Below are 20,200 nucleotides of genomic sequence, written 5' to 3' on the forward strand. Positions count from 1 at the left end.
TTGATAGGCCAGGAAATCGGGCTATCTCTTCCAATCCATCGATTCCAATTTAAAACTTCACGCGCAATTTGAGAAAAATGTGCAAGAGAACCTACCATTTTGTAGCTATGTAAGTCGGTCTTTGAAGAATCTTGATAAGTTGTCATCTAAAATATGTTGGTATTTTTCCACATCATCCCGAACACACCAAACTCGTTCGTATACTAGTTGATGAAACTACCTCGTATTTTCGATGCTGCAATAGTGCCTAGTGTTATGCTTTAGTGTTATGCCCAGCTACTTGTCCATGATTTGTTGTTTCTTCTAGTATGCTTTTCCTAAGACTAAAATCTGTAAACAAAGTAGGTACAATAACCTAACAAATGAGCCAAAACTTCTTTAATTGAAAGAATGCTGAGATCCGATCTTGTGTCATCGAATAATTATGAATAATATTTAACCTCGTAAAACCCTTTTCTGCAGACGCAACTCTTACAAGTACGGTGACAATAATTCTCAAGACTGCTCAAGAATTTTTATCTTCCTATTATGTATTTGTCACATATTTCTTCATACAGTAGACATTTACAAGTCACTAGTCTAGGTTTGCAGTTTCCGCGCTGATATCGACGATGATATAAAGGTGATATGTGATGTACAAACCCTTCAAAACATCACATGTATCCTTTACTTGGTATTTGATGATCTTCAACGATTTTACCTTGCATTCTCATCTTGTTTCAGAAAGTGGTTTTCGCGTTAACGATTTTAAACGTATAAATACGAAGGCTTTCACGGCCGGTATGAATTGAACTAAAATTAAAACTAACACTAGAAACTTTCAGATTTTGCCGTGCGTCTTTTAAGAAAAGGTTTGACGTTTCGGATGCCATGTTGCAACCTTCTTCAGAAACTAATGTTAGGTTCACTAGTAAGTCTAGTGTTAGTTTTAATTTTAGGTCGATTTTACACGTATTTTTAAAATAGCCCACCTGTGACTGGAGATGGTAAACAAAGCTGTAGCTTTTGTGGCAAGTCAATAAATGATTTTGCTTGAACATAAAAAGATGCTGCATCTCTTAGAACAAGATTTATAATGCTATAGCTACCTGTTCTAGCTCTGTTATACAATAGAACCTAGATAACTGGAAAACTTAAAACCAGGATTCAGCCACCAGCCCGAGAGTGCGCATTTTTATTGCATAAACCGCTGTATTTGGGAAAATTTTAACATATATACCTAAGTAGAATAATTTTTTCATTCTTGCCTCAATAAGAGTGAATTTTTCCACTTTAGCGACTTTATGTCTGTGTAAATAAGGCAAAGAAGACGACGGTCGGACGGTTTTTAATCCGACGACAGCTCAAACAAGTGTCTGCAACTATGTACATGTTTTTGTTGTCAGATTGTGAGATCATCAATCATGTTGGATAAACGTTCATTAAGAACTTCAAGCATTAGTGACTAATTGTAAGTAATTATCGTTACTGCTTATAAGAAAGGAAAATAATAAAGTGAATTAGTATTTTAACCTAATCAAAAAACTCCGAAAAACTTAAATAGTTTCGTCGGTAAATTCACAGTACACTTTTAATAACATTTCTACGTTACATCATCAAAAGTAGTGACCGTGATAAAAATAAGAACTCAGATGGGCAATTTCGTTGTTACATCCTTCAAAAGAATTAAAAATATACATGAGTGGCACGATGAAAAGTGTGCTACGATGGTCGACTTTTATATTGCGAGATATGTGCAGGAGATTTGAAAGACACTCCTTCCAAGAATTTATTTATGATGTTTTGCAGTATTCATGATCTCAATCTGCGCGGAAACGAATTTCAGTCACAAAAATTGTGTTGACTTAGCAAAATTTAAGTAGAAGCAGGTGATCATGTGTTAAAGATTACCTTGAACTATGTGAAGTATGTAACTTCTATTGAGAAAAACATACAATCAACGCAGAATTTTTAGGATTGCAATTATTAGAAATGTTTGACAACTAAGTGCCGTGATTCTAGAAGCACTATCTAATTTCCGATTGAACATGGACAAAGTTGTGGATCTTGGGTTTAATACTTATCATTGTCACAATACTAAAATACAGTTGCCTATCGTCAATGCTGTTCAAGATGGTAGCATAAATATTCTTGTCGTTAAGAAGTACATAGGAACTATTAATGTTCTTAAAAAAATACACACAGGAGTTAGGTCAAAATTTATTTTGTAAGTATGTATCAAGAAATTAGTGAAATGAAGTTGTGGTGATAATCCGGAAGAATAATACTTTTTACGTAGCGTATTTGCATTCTATTATATTTTCAATAAGAATCCGTTTCGAAATAATAGCACACCAACATACGCTTTGAAACTTACAACAAATTGATGACTAAATTATAATCTACCGAACAATTGTATTCTATTGTAAACTTTTATGATGAAGTTGATACTTGCTTACAGTATTGGCAAGGGAAGTAAGCTGCAACAGATGACGTCTTGAAGGAAACTGAATGTTTTCCAGCAGTAGCTATATATTAAATCCTTTAAGTTCCTATCTGGAACATAGGGCCTCGAGAAACATTCTCCATCGGCCTCTGTTTCGTGCCATCAGCTTTATTCCTCCCCATGCTTTTCTCTATCCGTGCAACTCCTTCATCACAGTCGACCTCCATGTTGTTCTGGATCTTCCTCTTCGTCGGCTGCTCTGTGGATTCCAGTCTAGTGCCTGTTTTGAGACATAGTCGCTCGGTTCTTAGTGTTCATCCAACCTACTTCCATTTGCGTTTCCTTATCTTTAGTTACACCTTATCTCACCTCATCTAATTACATCTCATCTTGCTTCGCCTGTCGTAGGAGATCTTCATTTTGGTACAAAGTCTGACCATTTTATTTGTAACATCTTTCCAAAACATTTCTTCATGAATACTTATGAAGTATAAGTCTTCTATATTTTAGGTCATATTCCATGTTTCGACAATAAGTTGGTTTTCTTGGATAGTTGCGAGGAGTTCCATATGGACATATAAACATTTGTTTGGCTTAATTTTTTTGCGCTACGTCCGCCTCTATTCCTCCATCTTTTGTTACTATATTGCCCAAGTAGAACACTTCAACCTCCTGTATGTTTTCGCTGTATATTGTAGTGGTTTTGCGTTGTCTGTGTTGATGCGCATCGTTGATGTTTTCTTTGTATTTATCTCTTGCCTGCAACATTCTGTTATTTTATTTGGTTTTCCTATATGTTTGCATGCGTATGCTATAGAAGGCACATTTTGTCAGCATACTCTAAATCATTTATTAAGTATTATTAAGAAACCCCTTATGCCATTTTTTTGCAAAATCTGCATTATTCATTGTATCTTGACTGCATTATCAAGTACAATATTGAATAAAGGGGTGATTACTAAACTTGCCCGTATGCAGCTCCTTGCTTTTTGCGTCGTGATACAGTGACTTTACAATGATAATGTTTCTTGTAAGGATTCCTAACCTTCCCAAAATTATCCATACCACAACATTGTTCAGTGAGTCAAAGGTTCTTTTAGAGTCAACAAATTTGTGATCAACACACTACTTGTTGCAGCGAAAACCTGTTTGTTCTCTCATTACCTTTGGCTCTGTGACTAGCAGTAGTTAAGGCAATCAATTTTATGATCTTTCCACCAATGACCTGTTCATTAAAAGAAGTTTTAGCACATTGTGGAGAATAAACACGTGTCTTGTATATCTATGTCTTGGGAATAAATAGTACTCACCCTATAACTTCGGTAAAGAATACGTTGCTTGTATCCACGAATTAAGGTTCGGTAATTTTTGTTGTCACTTAATGTACCCATGCATCACACTTCTAAACCTTTCCCATCGAGTGAAGATGACTCTCCATAGCAGTGGGAGCATTCCATTTTCTCTGCCAACTCAAATCGCTCTTTATCGAACTTTCAGATTAAAATTTCCATTTTGGAACTGGACTTACCATTTTTTTCAACTTAACATTCCATTTTAATGTACTGATATAAATAATATAATATAAATTAATGAGAAAAAGAAAAGCTTCCGGAAGAACAAAACATCGTCTTTCAAATGATTTAAAACATGCCAAAACATTTAATGACATGCGGAATGATAGAAATTAAAAAAAAAAACGACGGGAACTTAGTTGCCAACCTAATAAATATACTATGCATGTAAATAATTTGTGAGAAAGATGATGGTGTCCATGAAATATTTGCTTCGACAGATATAATGAAAAAAATGACTCATAGTGGTGAGATTAAGACACAAACACTTTGTTATAAAACTTAATTGATCGAATCATTTAACAAATTTCATTCCAAATCAAAACAAATTAAAAATTTTTACACTATTTTTTCAAGTGTAAAGACAAAAATGTGATCTTTAAATCTTTAAATTTTTAAAATTTTTGTACCATATACAGGGATATGGTACAAAAATTTTAAAAATTATACACCGAGACTACTTCTAAATACGGTTTGCTAGATCAATACTTAATGTGCATGTACTTGAAAATTGTCAAACTGTCTAAAGTTAAAGTTATCCATATGAAATCATAACAATAGTTTCAAAAAGTGAAACCACAGCATGAAATCTGAAAAAATTAACCTTCTTTGACTTCCCGTAACTTGATAATAACAAAGAAGTTGAGATTGTTTTATACTTTACTGTTATATGCTATTACAATATACACCTATTCAAACATGTTAAGTTTTACACCCTTGAATTTCATTGAAACATTAACGCGTGACATTGGGATAAAGGAGAAAGTGGAAAGTTACTTATTGTTTTACTGTTATTTTTCCGGTAGAAATTCTTTCAGCTTTAATATTGTTTTCTTGGATTGATTTTAATTAAAAAATTTAATTGTGGGGATTTCATTTAATAGATAGCTGATATACGGTTGATTCAAACACTCCGTTACTTTTATCATTATGAAAATAATTAGAATTATTGTTAAAGAATTGAAAAGTGATTCTATATTTTATTAGAAATTAGCATATTTATAATAAAAACTATTCTATGCTTAATTTGTGTAAAACTTTGCAACAATTGTTAAAATAAAATCATCTCACGAAATCAATTCATTGTAAAATGCAAGAAGAATACAAAACTGTGTTCCCAAACACAGTTTTTCTGGTATCATAAAACAATACGGAAAATATTTAAATGAAACCGATAGAAAGATAGCAATACATTAATATTGGTAATAATAATTAATTATTTAATTATCCAATTAACCCAACCAATTAATTATTATCTTCTAGGTTTGGCTGAACTCCATCTTTTTTGTTAATGTTATTATTGTGGTGATTTTTTTTATGTTTCTCTGATTATACTTTCTTGGCAAGAGCTGTAGTCTTGTGGCATGTTATGTCTCACTACAATGTTCTTGTTTAGTTGCATGGAAAGTTGCATTAGAAAATGTCGATAGCAAGCATTACTTTATAAATCTTAGGATGTATTTCAGAAAATCGTCGGAGTTGAGTTTTTGTCGTACATCCTCCACAACATCTTTGAGAACATCGTCAATTAAATCTATACGATAATTACAGCCATAGATCCTTGACGGTAGTTGTGCTTACACGAAAGTTTGCAAGCATGACTATATAAATCATTGTTGAAACAATTCTTCCGGCGTCTTCTACTCCGTGGTTATCCTGGCCATATTAAACATAATAATGTCTTTTTATGGAAATCGAAATGATGTACTGTGTTATTAAACCTTCCGTAAACCATTAAATTATGCATTTTTTCTTTGGTAATTTTCAAAAAGGCGAGTTGCTGTGAAGATTTAATCTAATAAAAGATGTAAAAAAATAAGTTTTATTGATATATTAGATCAATGCCTTATTTGAGGCATTAATGCTCTAGTATAATATGCTTGGCTGTACGTCTTGGAATTAATCACATGATTAATCTATGAATCAATAAATATATCTTGAAAGTTCAAATATATTGTGATTCAGAGCCTGTTGCTTCTATGAAATTTATAACAAATTAGAAAGAGGTGCTTGAACGATGATTAATGTGGAATAAGACATACGATAAGATATACCTCAATAGAACACATTCAAAAGTTTCCCAAACTTAGTACAGTAAACCGTGCAATAATTTGAAATTTTTGATCTCGGTAAGAATGTATTTTTCAAGATCAGACAAAAATGTTGGCCTAATTAGGCTTAATGCCATAATGACGGAAAAGCAGAAATTCACAACGCTAAGATAAAAGATCGAAACAATGGTGGGGCTAGATCTGATATTTTCCAACTCCTTCAACTTGTTCTGTAGTGAAACCTTCCACCTACAAATGAAATATTGAATGTAAACAGAGGAGAAATAATTTGCAAAGACATTAATGTTTCATTACGTATGACATAAAACTGCTTCAAACCCTTCAACTGAGGCTTGGCAACACCGTTATTCCGTTTTCTAATACGGTCAAAAATCTTGGTGTGGTAATGGATTCGGCGAAGTGTCTTGGCGACTACAAGTTCAGAGAGACTGTAAGAGGGTTTACTTCTGTTTCCATACTTTGAAAAAACTTCGCCTATTTGTCTGATGCCTTTCACTTTTTAGCATCACATGTCTTGCCCACTTGATCAATGTTGGACTCTACACTCATGTTTCCAGTCCATAGTACTGAAATCTACCACAGATCTTTTACAGTGCAGTCGATTGCGTTCTGGAACGATTTGCCTGCCGTTGTTCGCAATGCAGCTAGTTTAATAAGTTTTAAAAATGCCTTGAGATGCCATCTGCTATCTCTTCGACTATCTTCTTCTTGACCTATACGTGTTTGTTTTCTTCTCTAGACTGCCTTTCATCTATCTTTTACTGTACTTTTTCTTTTGTGTATATTTCCTTACTTTTAGTAACTGACTGTCGATCCGTTACAAAACTCAAATATGCTCATTCGCTCAGTTTTATTAGCACATCATTTAGTATTACTTTTTTGGTAGCCATAATTATTTATTTAAAATTACATATACACTGTTACCAGTTGGGTCTCTTGGAAGATATCGCTTATTGCGATAAATTGATCCATTTGCTTTGATGTCTATATTTGTTATGAATGTATATATTTGTTTTTAAGGCAATAAATATTATTATTATTATAAAAACTGCTTTGTAATAACAGACGTTTGTTTCACATCCAAAAGTATAGGAGCTCTAGTAACTATTGATTCTTCGTTTGAATGTTATAAATGGTAATTACGAAATACATCGAGAAAATGTCAAAATGAACAGTGTTATTAATCCATCTAACTTTTATTAACATCTTCCATATGCACATTTACTGAGAATAGTGAGAAAGTTTTTATACATCTTGAAACAGTCTTGATTCACTTCAAGATACAGACTCATACTATAGGCCTTAAGCGAGACTTAACTTTGTCAAACTATACGTGATTGAAACATGGTGGAAAGATGATGCAGAGATTATGCAGATTTGATACAGAGTTGACAAACTTGATAGCACGATAGAGAGTTGGAATAGACTTGATAGAGCAGTAGTGCATCTGTGAAGTTTAATATGATGAAATATGACAGATTTAGAAATTTAATGCAACTTTGCAGAAATCTTGACGTACTCACAAATGTAGTCTTAATACAGACTGGGCTTGGTCGAAACATGGTAAGAACTCGATATAGAGACTGTATAGACTTTATACAGAGTTGTCTCGATACAAACTTGATAGAAGCGTCAATTTTCTAATCTATAATTCATTCAAAAACACCTTCTTCAATCCTACCATGTAAAGCAAACTGAGTACGGCAGAAATTTCTGGAAAATATGTCAAAACACAATCTCTAGGTCGAGTATTTCTTTCACGAAGTCCTTCCAAGTAGAAATTTGTGCAAGTGTACGCCTCTAAAATTGTTTTTGCATTTTTAGCAGGAGATTTTACTCCTGGGTGATAGGTGAGAAGTTTTTTCGCTAATTTTAATCCTATGAAAAGGTAGCTTAGACTACTAGGCTGTATTAGAAGAATGAGAAGGCAGCAATCACTTACCTTCTCACTTAACACTCTCCCAACTCAGCAAGTTTTATTAGTTCTATTAGAAAAAATAAGTAAAATCTCTGACACGATTGGTCAAGCATGAAAGAGGCGTTTACACTTATGGACAAGGTTACTAACTAGACCGGTGCTAGCAGTAGACTAAGATAGTGGGGAGAGAAAACAGACGTAGCTTATGCTCAAGATCTTAGAAAAGAAATATTCCTTTTATTAATTAATTAACTTGACTTGATATAGAAATTGTGTAGATTTTATATGATGTTGTCTCGATGCATACTTAATTGGGCATAATGTATTTATCAAGTCAGAAGGCTTAATGAATTTTATACAACGTTGCAATATTGATGCAGACACAGTAGAGTCTCATTGGAGATTTGACTGATTAATCAGAGATCAATCAGATTGAAGATCAAACTTGACTTAACAAAACCATGGTGAAGACTTGATGCAGAAATGATGTGGACTTTATACGAAGTTATCTGGATACAATCATATAGACATTTAAAGTAGAGTAAATGGGTGCTTACAAGGAGAACACACTTTTGATTTCCTCTTTTGTAGAGATTCAATAATGAATATAAAGAAGCTCTACAGCGGTTGAACAAGATTGTAATATGTTCATTGTGAATGTTGTATTCGTTCTTGAACATTGTTGCATAGTACGATGATTGAACAACTCGCGTATACAATGTGGTGCAAAATTATGGAATAAATTCAATAAAACGCTTATAAACAAAATAAAATGGGTGAAACAAGTCTATTTTGGTTTTTCAAAACACACATTTTAAGCCCATATACACTTCCCGATAGTCATTTATTTTCAAGCTATGAAGTCATCAACTTTCGGTTAACACATTGACTTTCTTCAGGCGCAACTACAAGCAAAATATCAAATATAGAATAAATTATATACATACACGCATAAGAAAGTTACATTTAAAAGTATTTTACCATCAGTTAAATGTCGAGGAGAAAATTTTTAAACAATATATTATTTAATTTTTTCTATTTTATGATTGAGTATTGATGTAAATAAATTTGTTTCTAAAATTAACTTTTTTTTCTAGATAGTATGATGTCGCCTATCACCGTAACAACAACAGAATCAGAAATGGGAAAATGCGCAAGTCCAAATCCCCCGCGTTTTCCCCATTCCCACAGTAGTCCTCCTGAAAGTCCAAGTCACACTAACAACAACAACGATCCTGCCAAAAGTCAATGTTCATCCCTTTCGGATGGGGAAAGTTATGAGTGTTATGTGGAGGGTGGCGATACAGACGTCGACTCGGGTATTTCTTCCGACAGAATATCGTAAGTATAAAAATTGTGTCTTATTAAATATTACGTGAATCTTATTAAACTTGATGACTAAGTAACTTTTCCTAGAAATAATAGAATCACAAGAAATTGAACGGTTTTTGGAACTCAACAGGTCATGATGTTTGTTTGTACTGGCAAAAATGATGAAACGATTCATTTTGTATATTTTCATTTCTTTCAATTGATAGATGGTGTCTCACAAAGAGGGTGTTCTTTGTATCGATTCGTATCGTATCTAATTTTGTTCTTTACGTGACGTGAACAAAATTGTGACGTTGCCAAAGAGAAATAAGGTCACAATAAACGAAAAGAACATGTTATAATCGATATATTTTTGCTTCATCGAATCAATTCTTTGTTGTTTAAATTGACTTTTACTTTGTTGTAACGTCTTGAGTTACTTCATCAAGGTCACATAAAAAAAAACAATTTAATAAGATTTTTTTTTTTTTGAAGTTATTTAATTTAGTTACTATGTTTTATTTTCATTTTTCAGTGACAGTAGAACCCCTTTAAGTAGCATCAATAGGAATACATGGTTACGAACCAGTTTAAGGAGGTCACCGCCAAGGTAAGAATTTATTAACAAAGCAATTACAATTTGAAAACGAAACTGAATTATTTTAATACAAGGTTTTCACAATTTTTTTTTTTTAATTTATAATAAAATTTTTAACTTTTTAGTGAATAATGTTCAATTTTTACTTCAAAAAGTACCATTTCCTTATGTTTTTTTTATTTGAATTAATTAATAGTTTGTTTTGCATTATGTAATAGGGATTAGCATTACTAAACTCGATCTAAACCAGAAACTAAGCACGTCACATCCTCAATATTGTTAACGGTTTATGCTTTTTAAGGTTACAGTTTGTTATAACAATCATAAAATTACATTATAACAGTTTGGGTCATTCACTCATGCGACAAAATTTTAAAACTGTTTTTATATTTATTCTAAGTCACTTATTAATAATAATTAAGAACAATACGCACTTTCACTTCGATACCTAGGTTTAATATTTTTTCTTTTCATATCATTAGCACCTAAGAAAATCAATTAGTATAACTATTAGTAAATTTTCCAGTAATTTCTCGGCTACACAACATATTTGTAGCAATCAAAATCATATTTTTTATAATATGAGAGCTGTAGGTTAAAATAATATGACTGGCCACTTTTACCACCTCTTGATAAATTTAACCGATAGATAAATTGGCACCAATGAGAGCGCTTAAAACCACTGTAACCATGGTAATTATCTATCGGATAAATTTATCAAGAGGTGGTAAAAGTGGGCCTAACAAATACAATTTTAATCTTATAAGTTATCTTATAGTATGTTGAAATAGAAATTGTAATTGAAGCTGTAAATTAGCCTGGTTTAAATGATCAGATATGATGATATTGTGATAATAATTACAATAGGTCCCTTTCTCTTTATGTACTTTGTACAGGGTGTTTCAAAAGAAACTTTGGCATTACGTTGCATTCTTGCGTGTCATTACAGGATACTAGCAGAAGAGGCAATCGAGTACATGAATGTAGAAAAGGACTCTAAATAATTTAGTACTGTTGAGAAAACTGTGCTGTAAAAGCAGTGAAATGTAGTGAAAAGTGTAATTGAAAAGTCAAGGTATCAAAGGTATCAAAGTATAAAAAAGAAGAGATGTAAAAGTGTTATCAATACAAATACATTAATTAGACGTTGAGACAGTCATGTTGCCTAGTCGCTGAAAAGTACTTGATTGTAAATAAAAGAAACGTGACTGTTCAGTGTACGAAAATGTAAGTTATCAGCCGATGCAGTGGAGAGTACTTTAATCACTGCCTTAGTATCAGAACAGTGTGATATATTTTTTACAGTTTAACACAAAAAAAAACAAACTTTTCCAATACTAATGCTTTAATTAGGAGCTGCAGTGGAGGTTCTTGACGTGGAAGCTAAGGCACACCATAATTCAGAAGGAGATATTAAACCTCTTTGATAGTTAATTATGTCATTTTGTTGCCGAGAGAACAAGGCTGCCGAAGCAGTGGTTCAAGTACTTTAATAACCCAACCTGGAAGTAAAACTTTTCAACACAAACCCATCATTTAATTAAAGAGGCAACTGTACTATTGAGGCGATGGAAAGTATTTGACAATAATAAGACAAACTGGACTGCTCTTTATGTGGATATGAAATGCTTTTCTCTATCGGCGAAAATGTCAGCCAGTTTTGTATGCAAATGTACTATTATAAATCCAGCTATCTTGATTATAGCTATAATGCAGCCGATTTCTACAGCAAATCTAGTAGCAAAAAAAAATGTTCTCAATACACCGAAATTACTGCAATATAATCGGCTGAAGAAGTAAGAACCGAGGTTGCTTGCAAAAATTGGATTAAATATAATAACTATATAATTATCATAAAAAAAGCCAGCTGGTAGTATATAACCTGACTATAAATTTGGAGAGTACCGCATCACTAAACGCCCTATAAAAGATATCAACAACTATATTTCGGGCCAGTTGAACTCATTAATGCAGGATTTCTCAAAATGAAATTTATATTTATTGCAATTGTTGGCTGTCATTTCATGACGCATATTTTCTTTCAATTGGAGGGGATGTTGATTTATTAGCCTAAACTTTAAATATGATTTTACTCTACAATAAAATCAGTAGGGGTAAAATCCGGAGTACGTGGGAGCCAATTTACACACATCAAATGGTGATCATTACGCCATTATGTGGCGTTGTTCCTTCTTGCTGAAACCATCTGCTTCAGTTATAGCCAAGAAAGTTCTGAAGTTCAGATACCAAGCAGTCGTCTAATATTTCCACATAATGTTCTGAATTCACTGTATATCGCCGATATCGTAGCCTTTTCGGAATCGTTGTATTCCAATACCCAGTTTTGCTTATTTAGGTATCCGTTAAAATGAAAATGAGCTTTATCCGTTAACAAGATCTTGATAAACGTTGAGGGGCGCCCAATTGACTGGTTAATATTAAGCCGTTGACAGGTATTCTGAGGCTGTAATTCTTGTACCAATTGGATTTTGTACACGAATAGTTTTCGGTCCTTGTGCAAAATGCGCAGTAATGATGCTCTATGCACATTTAAAGCTGTTGCATGCTTCCGTATTGAAAGGTTTGGATCGTCAGGAATAGACTCATTGAAACATCCGAATTTTTGTTTTTCCAGTATTGCAAAGATTTTTTTAAAGTTTTTGGCTCACTTCTGAATGAGAGTAATGCCGGGCGCATTATTAAGTGATGTAAGTGATTGTAAACGAATATCCGTGCTACAGTCGTCAAATCACCCTTTTTTTAAATTCTCGCTCACATAACGCACTTTTCCTAAGAAACGCTCTATACTGATTAAATACCATACCCCTCGGATTTGTTTTTGAAGTATTCGTGACTGGTTCTTCATAGGGTTCTAAAGGTTCCGTCTTGCTCAGCAACATCTTCCAATCCCATAACAAATGCAAGTCTAATAGTGTTTTGAATACAAATTCTCCTGATGTAATTCTTTAAAATCGTGCATGAAGCTGACAAAAAGTTTTGGCAAACACTATTTTTAATATTTTTTCGTTTTAGTATTCTGTTCTACATGCATTCTTGAATAGTGCTATTGTATCTCCAGCTTTCTGACGGTTGTGCGTCTTGCAGTATTTTATTGTACAGCTCAGTAAATTGTTCTGTTAGTCCTTGAATGTGCTTGATCTACTTGTCTGCTGCAATGTTATTTAGATTCGTTTTTGGGTTTCTTGTAGATCATTTTTCATTTCATTGCTAAATTCCTCCCAATGTTTTCTCTTTCATGACTTTGTCGGTTTCGGCACTTATCAATATTCATTAATCAATCATCAATAATTTAAAACAAATTACAAAATTAATTAGTTTATGGTATGTTTGATATGGTTGCCATCAATGACTATGATGTAGCGCTGACGAAGGGCAAAATTCTGCAAAACTCATTGAAGTGTCGAGAGATTGATACTTTCAATGGCTGTTGATGAGTTTAGCGTTGATTTCGACGTTAATTACATAAACTTTGTCTTTGATATTGCAAAAATGAGTCACAAAGGTTGAGATCAGAGGAATGTGTTGACCAAGATATTTCTATTGTAGTAATAGCCTCTGGGTACCTCTGGGGTCTATATAATATTTGGGGCTCCGGGTTTACTGCCTTTACTTAGAGCGAATTACGAGGTAATATTTTGCTACCTCTTTTTATGTACTATTACAAGCAGTAATTTTTTTCCTAGTAGGTTTATAAATTCATTGCAAATATTTGCTTTTATATTTACCAAACGTCACCTTTCCCAAGATTACTAATTTTTTTTAAAAGTTGTGATATGAAAGGGTCGAAACCGCTTATTATTTCATAGCAGCCTACATAACTTCCATTAGTACTAGACCCTATTTGTTGATTTTCGCACCGTGAAGAACGTTTTCTGAATTCTCTGATAGGATTTCAAACACTCTATTAGTTCGATGCGGTTGTAATCCGTCCTGCATAAACCATATCAATTTTTGATGAGTTACATCACTTTGGATAATAAGGATGAGATAATTTTATAATCAGTCAACTAGTATCGCGCCGATGATTCCGCGAGTTGACACTACTTCAAATAGTTAGTAGTTTGAGGTTGAGACACTTCTTGAAATGGACATTCACAAATTAAGTAATTCTGCTTAATAATTAGTTTCTCGTTTGTTCATGACAATGACGAACAACAACGATTTGTCGCAGTTTCCGGTTAATTGGTACCTATTGTCAAGCTCGACTGGTCAATATTCTTGAGCTATTTTAAAACATATCTCAATATTTTCAGGTGATTTAACACTTACTCGACAATCAAAATTCCAGCCATACATTACGAAGTTTTTATTTCCATAAGTTGTACCTTGGAGAAATACGTTACACCACAATACCACAATTTTGCCAAATACTTTTGACAAAAACAATAATCTACAAAAATGGAGCAATTCATTTTGTTGTTAATTAATGTTCTGATAATTTTTTGCTGCTAATGTTCAGAAGAAAATCTATTCTCCGTTAGATGCTCGGTCTTTTCTTGAACACCACAATTTTTTATTTAAATGATAAAAAGTTTCCTGTTTCCAGCTATATTAATAGGTAAATCCGGTCATTATAAGATATCCTTTTTATTTTCTTGGATATTAGAAGTATATAAAGAGAGGATATTATAATCATGCAAAAATTCGACGTCTGGATTTTATTCCGACATAAGATTTCAATTAAATTTTATTATATTAAAGAAAAAACTACTATTATATCATCTTTCGAGGGACGATTTGAAAATGTTGTTAGTTTATCAGTATCTTCTCACGCCACTGTGTTTCTCATAAAAACGGTGAGAAAATGAATAGTAAGCCAGTCCAGTTAATTAGTTCTCGAGTTACAATAACATTTGTTATTCAAAAAACAAGAATTTGTAAATTTGGAGCTTTTATGGTTACAACAATAACAGTTGCAAAAGTTGGAAAGAAATTGTTCATGGATTAAGTTTTTATGATTTCAAAATTACTTTGTTGTTGATTGCTTCAAATTGAGAATGGTAAAGAATTGGAGAATTGGTAAAAATCGCTTGCAGATTGCGTTTTTTGGCTCATTACAAACAATTTCTTCCACTACATTTTCTCCTCGAATTTTTAATTTTCGAGTTATAATAAAATCTGTCACAAATGTAATTGAGTTTGGCTGCTTTAAGGAACCACTCCAGTTTATCAACTTAATACGATCTTTTTTTTATAGGGTATTTTTAAAGTGAACACTTAAAAATATAATCCTAAAGTTACATAACTAGAAAATATTTTGTCGTTTTAGTATTTATGATGTTTAAACAACAATTTCAACAAACAGTTGTAACTTTGTTGAGATAAAACATTATCAGATCAACGTTGTACTCTTGTTTTATTTCAACAAATAAAAATTTGTCATAAAATAAATTAGATATTTTGTATAAAGATTTCTTTCTCGAGGAGTATGAAGCATGATTTTGTTGTAATTAAATTAAAAATAGAATTCCCAAATTTTATTTTTATTCTCTGGGTGTACATTTTATCGTGACTTTAATCTATGAATAAATACATTCTAATTCAATTCATCATAAAATTTATTATGTAACCAAAATCAACACCTTTCCAAAATGATTTATTTCGCTTCTAAATCAGCGGCGTAGTGAATTTTCGAAATTTATTCCTAAGTTCCGCCTGAAATAAAAAAAAAATACGGAATATCTGAGAATCTAGAGACATATATACATTGTCATTATTAATGTTTCTAATTTCACTAACGACGTTAATTATGACCTGTTGTATATTTTGCTATTATCTTTATTGTGGTAATGCACTTATATTGACAAAATTATCTTTTAAGCATTTGTTATAAACTTAGCGTCATCTTCTATTAATGTCATCGTTTAAAAATAACTGGAATGGTCTATATTCAACTTTCTAACAATTTTTGTATGACTCTTATAGATAAACAACATATGCAAAACCTTCATCGATAACATGGTATAACAAAATGTTGGTCATGGCTTGACTTAATCATGAAAATTTGTTTTTAAGATTAGCATTTGGCACTGCTTTATATTTTTTTATTATATTAGACTCATCAAAAAACGGAAACTATTTATTGATATTGTAGGTATCCATAAATCTACTACTGTTCTACATTTGTAGGATATTTTGTCATCTAGATTTGACGACATCAGCATAAGTTATTATTCATAAAGCATGTAAGGCAATCAAGTTCTGATTTTATAATCCGTGCTTCTCCGTTTGCCAGTGGTAGATGCAAAAACAATGTTGCATAAACGGGTACGAGACATTCTTGGCTGGACACTTAATGCTTCAGTTTGTTGTATGATCTTTGCCCATAGTATCTAGAAGTGCCACTATCAACTTCATTCTACACAAAATCTGAATCTATATCTTGCTCTAAACTGGCCTACTTTGAATCTGATTCTTCTGACACCGAATGTTGGTTTATCACTCATCATCACTATCCTCGATACCAGATCCTTCCTGGTCCTCTAAATTGTACCACTCTATCAAATCTCCTTCATGATCTAGGCTTTCGTATCTTACTCTTTTTTTCGGCCATTATAAAATTAACATACACCTACCTAGTAAACTATACAGAACTATAATATAATCTTGATTTGATGTTATTTTTTAAATGTTTAGCATTGTTGTCTTCTATTCATTAAGCGCATTAAGTTTTGAGTCAGTTTGAGTCAAATATCATAAAGTTTTTACGTTGAATTTGTATTCTATTCTATTTGGCGAGTATTTACAGCTTTTTTTATTGCTGCTTCTCACATCCTACCCACCAGCGGTCTTTATCATTCCAATCATCTTCACCCAGTCCTTTCTTCTTCATCTCCACATCGATACCCAGTATCCATTTTTTCCTAGGCCTACCTCTTTTGTTTCTTTCTGCTGGCACCCAGTTCCAAACCTTAAGTGGGATTCTCTCTTTACTCATTCGGCGTAGATGTCCATACCATTTTAGTTGCTTTTCATTTATAGTGTCTATTATAGAATTTTGTTCAGTCTTCGAGTTGTGTCTTTGTCTCTCACCCACACTTCTGACTCACACGTCATTAATGGTTCTATAATGGCCCTAAAAATATTTTTCTTTGTTTGTGTCTTTATTGTCCGTTATTTCATTTATTGTCAGTTATTGTTTATAACTACCCCAGGATATTCGTACTGGTCTACATGTTTTGTTATGCCGGTCTCCAATTTTATGTCCTTTTCGCGTTCTGTACAACGCTTTCATAGCATGGATGTAAGTACTGTTGATGCTTACATCTGTCAGGGCAAACCATAATTTCTGAAGCGGGACCATATCGATCACTTTTCTCAGATCTGTATATGCAATATATATTTCCCTTCCTTTTGACTCTTTCTTCTCAACTATGTGTCTAAGCGTGAATAAATTATCTACGCAAGATCTTCCAGGTCAGAAACCACTTTGTTCCTCTTCCTCCTTAATTTCCTTTTCTATCCTACTTTTCAGAACTCTTCAGAGTATTATACTTAATCCTCTGTAATTCCGGCACTCCTTCCTATTTCCTTTCTTGTATATGGGGATTATTTGGGACATTCTCCAATCCAATTGAATTTACAATTTAAATAATTTGTGTTTGTTAGTTGAGAAACCAGCAAGCTCGACAACAACTTTCTTCCGTTCAATTTTTTCTAATGTAACGACCGTTTAAATCTTCTTCGAAATCGAAATCTTTCTTCCTTTACACTAGTTTCTCTTACTTGGTTACGATTGAGTTGCTCATAGGTCCATAATCTCTTGAATATAGCTTGATTTCGTTAAATTTAAGGAAACAATTAAGAAACGGATATATTATTTATTTGATCAACATAAAGCCTTTAACATCTAATATTCATATTCAATCTAATTTCTAACAGTTTCATCATTTATTTTAATCTATCTGTCGCTTTATGATAGATTTCGAATTTTGCTGAAATTCCGTCCAATTTCGTAGTACACTTCTGAATTAAGTTCCACAGAGACCAATTTCACGAATTTAGAAGGAGTGTACTCACGCTTCAAATCCCAGCAAACTACGACAATGAAATTTCGAATATAACTGTTTTAACAAAATTTCATTTCTGGTTCGTATCAAGTTTTGATGCTTATGGTATTGCACTTCTTTTATATAAACTGGCCGTTTAAAGTGAGATAAACGAATGAAATACTGCATAAACGATTAAATTTATGAGAAATATTCAGATCGTAAATTTCACTCGAATCGCGTATCCGGAAGTGGTACTTTACGTGACTACCCTCCATCATTTTTTATATAAACTAGCATTTCAAATAAGATATATACATGAAAATGTGAATAAACCTTTATAATCACGATAACATATATTACGTAATTGGAAGTAGTCAGTTTTATTCATTATTTTAACCAATATTCATTTCTGCTTTGTGATTGAATGCAAGAAAATCATTCTAGTCTATTAATTTAGAGTATTGCATGGACTTTTATGAATTTATATCTATTGATATCACTCCACATCGTCCACCCCGCATTACTTCTAAATTTCCTTGCTTCTTCTCTGATCTCATAGTGTATTTCTAGTGATTGATCTGAAAATCGCCATATCGTTGGTACGCGCCACCTTTCAGTTTCCGAGCCACCATAGAAAATAGTTCTTAGTATTGCTTCTATTCCCAAATAAGTATAGTCTGTTACTTCCTTTATCATGTTTTTGTTTTAGTTTTTTTTTGTTTAGTTTGACTTTTTCCGACTCTTGATGTCTTCAATTAATGTTGTGTCGTCCACTTAGCGTATGATTTTTAGTTCGTCTTCTCCCATTTGCGTTTGTGTACAGGTGTCCAAATTTCGATGGGTTTGCAGGGTACCTCAGTTATTATGAAAGATAGAAAGTTGCGGCTTTCTCGAACCTGAGCTACTATTTTGTGAAACTTACAATGGCGCTAACCAAATTTTCATAGCCCTCTTCGTTTTTGATATACAGGGAGTGCTTCAAAATTTACGATTTTCAGACACCTCCTGTATCCCGGCTATCCGGAAACGTAAAAACGGGTTCTAATAGATTTTTTCACGTAGAATCCAATGGTGCACGTAGAATTTTTCTAGTCATCACGGTTTTTGAGTTATAAAGAGTTAAGTATTTTAGAAGTTGAGTATTTAGTATTTGAGTTGTGTTTATAACTCAAAAACCGTGATGACTAGAAAAATTCTACGTGCACCATTGGATTCCACGTGAAAAAATCTATTAGAACCCGTTTTTACTTCTTTACTAAGTTTCCGGAAAGCCGAGATACAGGAGGTGTCTGAAAATCATAAATTTCAAACACTCCCTGTATATCAAAAACGAAAAGCGCTATGAAAATTTGGTTTGCGCCATTGTAAGTTTCACAAAAAAGTAGCTCAGGTTCGCGAAAGCCGCAACTTTCTATCTTTCATAATAACTGAGATACCCTGCAAACCCATCGAAATTTGGACACCCTGTACAGTCAGGATTTAATTTATTGGTATGATAGAAAGTTAATAACTCCGAGTCAGGCTTAATAACAACAGCAGCAACAGATTTAGAAAAAAAGCAGTTGACACTATCAGGGTCAGCCAGGTGGGGAGGTAAATCAGTGGTATTAGACCTAACAAGATTAAATTTTCTCAAAGTCTACCACATCAAACTAGGAGCTTCCATCATTCAACTCCGTTCAATAAAAGCTCTTTTCTCACGACGAATAACACCCGTCAAATTCTTCAGGATGTAATTTTGATGAAGACGGGAAAACAGCTTCATGCATATGTCTAGGAGGAAAATTCCTCGGTAATTCTTTGCCTCAAGATGTTCCTGTTTTAGAAAGTATGTCCTGCAGTATTTCATTATACAGCCCCTTGAGTTGCCAGTCTAGTGACTTGCCGTTTTTCGTTGATCTACTTTTTCAATTTCTTCAGCATCTATTTACTTTAATCTATGTCCTTCGGTGGAAATCATCTTTTGTTTCTGTATACAGACCTTCAAAGTGTATGGTTCAGTTGTCCGCTGCTATGTTATTTTGGGCCATTGTTTCTTCTTTCTACTTTCCATTTACTTTCCTTTTTGTTGTTCTGAGCATTTTCCAGATTAGTTTTTCGGGTTCTCTCTTTAGCTCCCGTATTCTGTTGTTTGCTTTGTTCCCTATATGTATTTATGTAGTTGATATAGTTCCTTGATGCCTTGTTGTACTTGTACATTAATTTTTATGCTTATTTATGTGGATTAGATATTGTCATTCTGCTTTTTTGAAACGTAATTTGTTGTTGAGGTAGGATCAACATAACAACTATT

At 32.9% G+C, this 20,200-nt stretch overlaps 1 protein-coding gene across 4 annotated transcripts in view; it reads left to right on the plus strand.

The window, feature by feature from the left end:
- LOC111413376 (rab11 family-interacting protein nuf) overlaps window positions 1-20,200 on the plus strand; it is a 68,658-nt gene that overhangs the window by 24,155 nt on the left and 24,303 nt on the right. For 3 of the 4 annotated variants that reach the window (XM_023044325.2, XM_023044326.2, XM_023044328.2), the window contains 2 exons: window positions 9,084-9,327; window positions 9,833-9,907. In XM_023044325.2, coding sequence (XP_022900093.1) covers window positions 9,084-9,327; window positions 9,833-9,907 — 319 coding nt within the window. The remainder of the gene's footprint in view (window positions 1-9,083; window positions 9,328-9,832; window positions 9,908-20,200) is intronic. The other variant, XM_023044329.2, reaches the window with a different exon arrangement.

The sequence above is a fragment of the Onthophagus taurus genome, chromosome 2, assembly GCF_036711975.1.
Source record: "Onthophagus taurus isolate NC chromosome 2, IU_Otau_3.0, whole genome shotgun sequence".
Classification (NCBI taxonomy): Eukaryota; Metazoa; Arthropoda; class Insecta; order Coleoptera; family Scarabaeidae; genus Onthophagus; species Onthophagus taurus.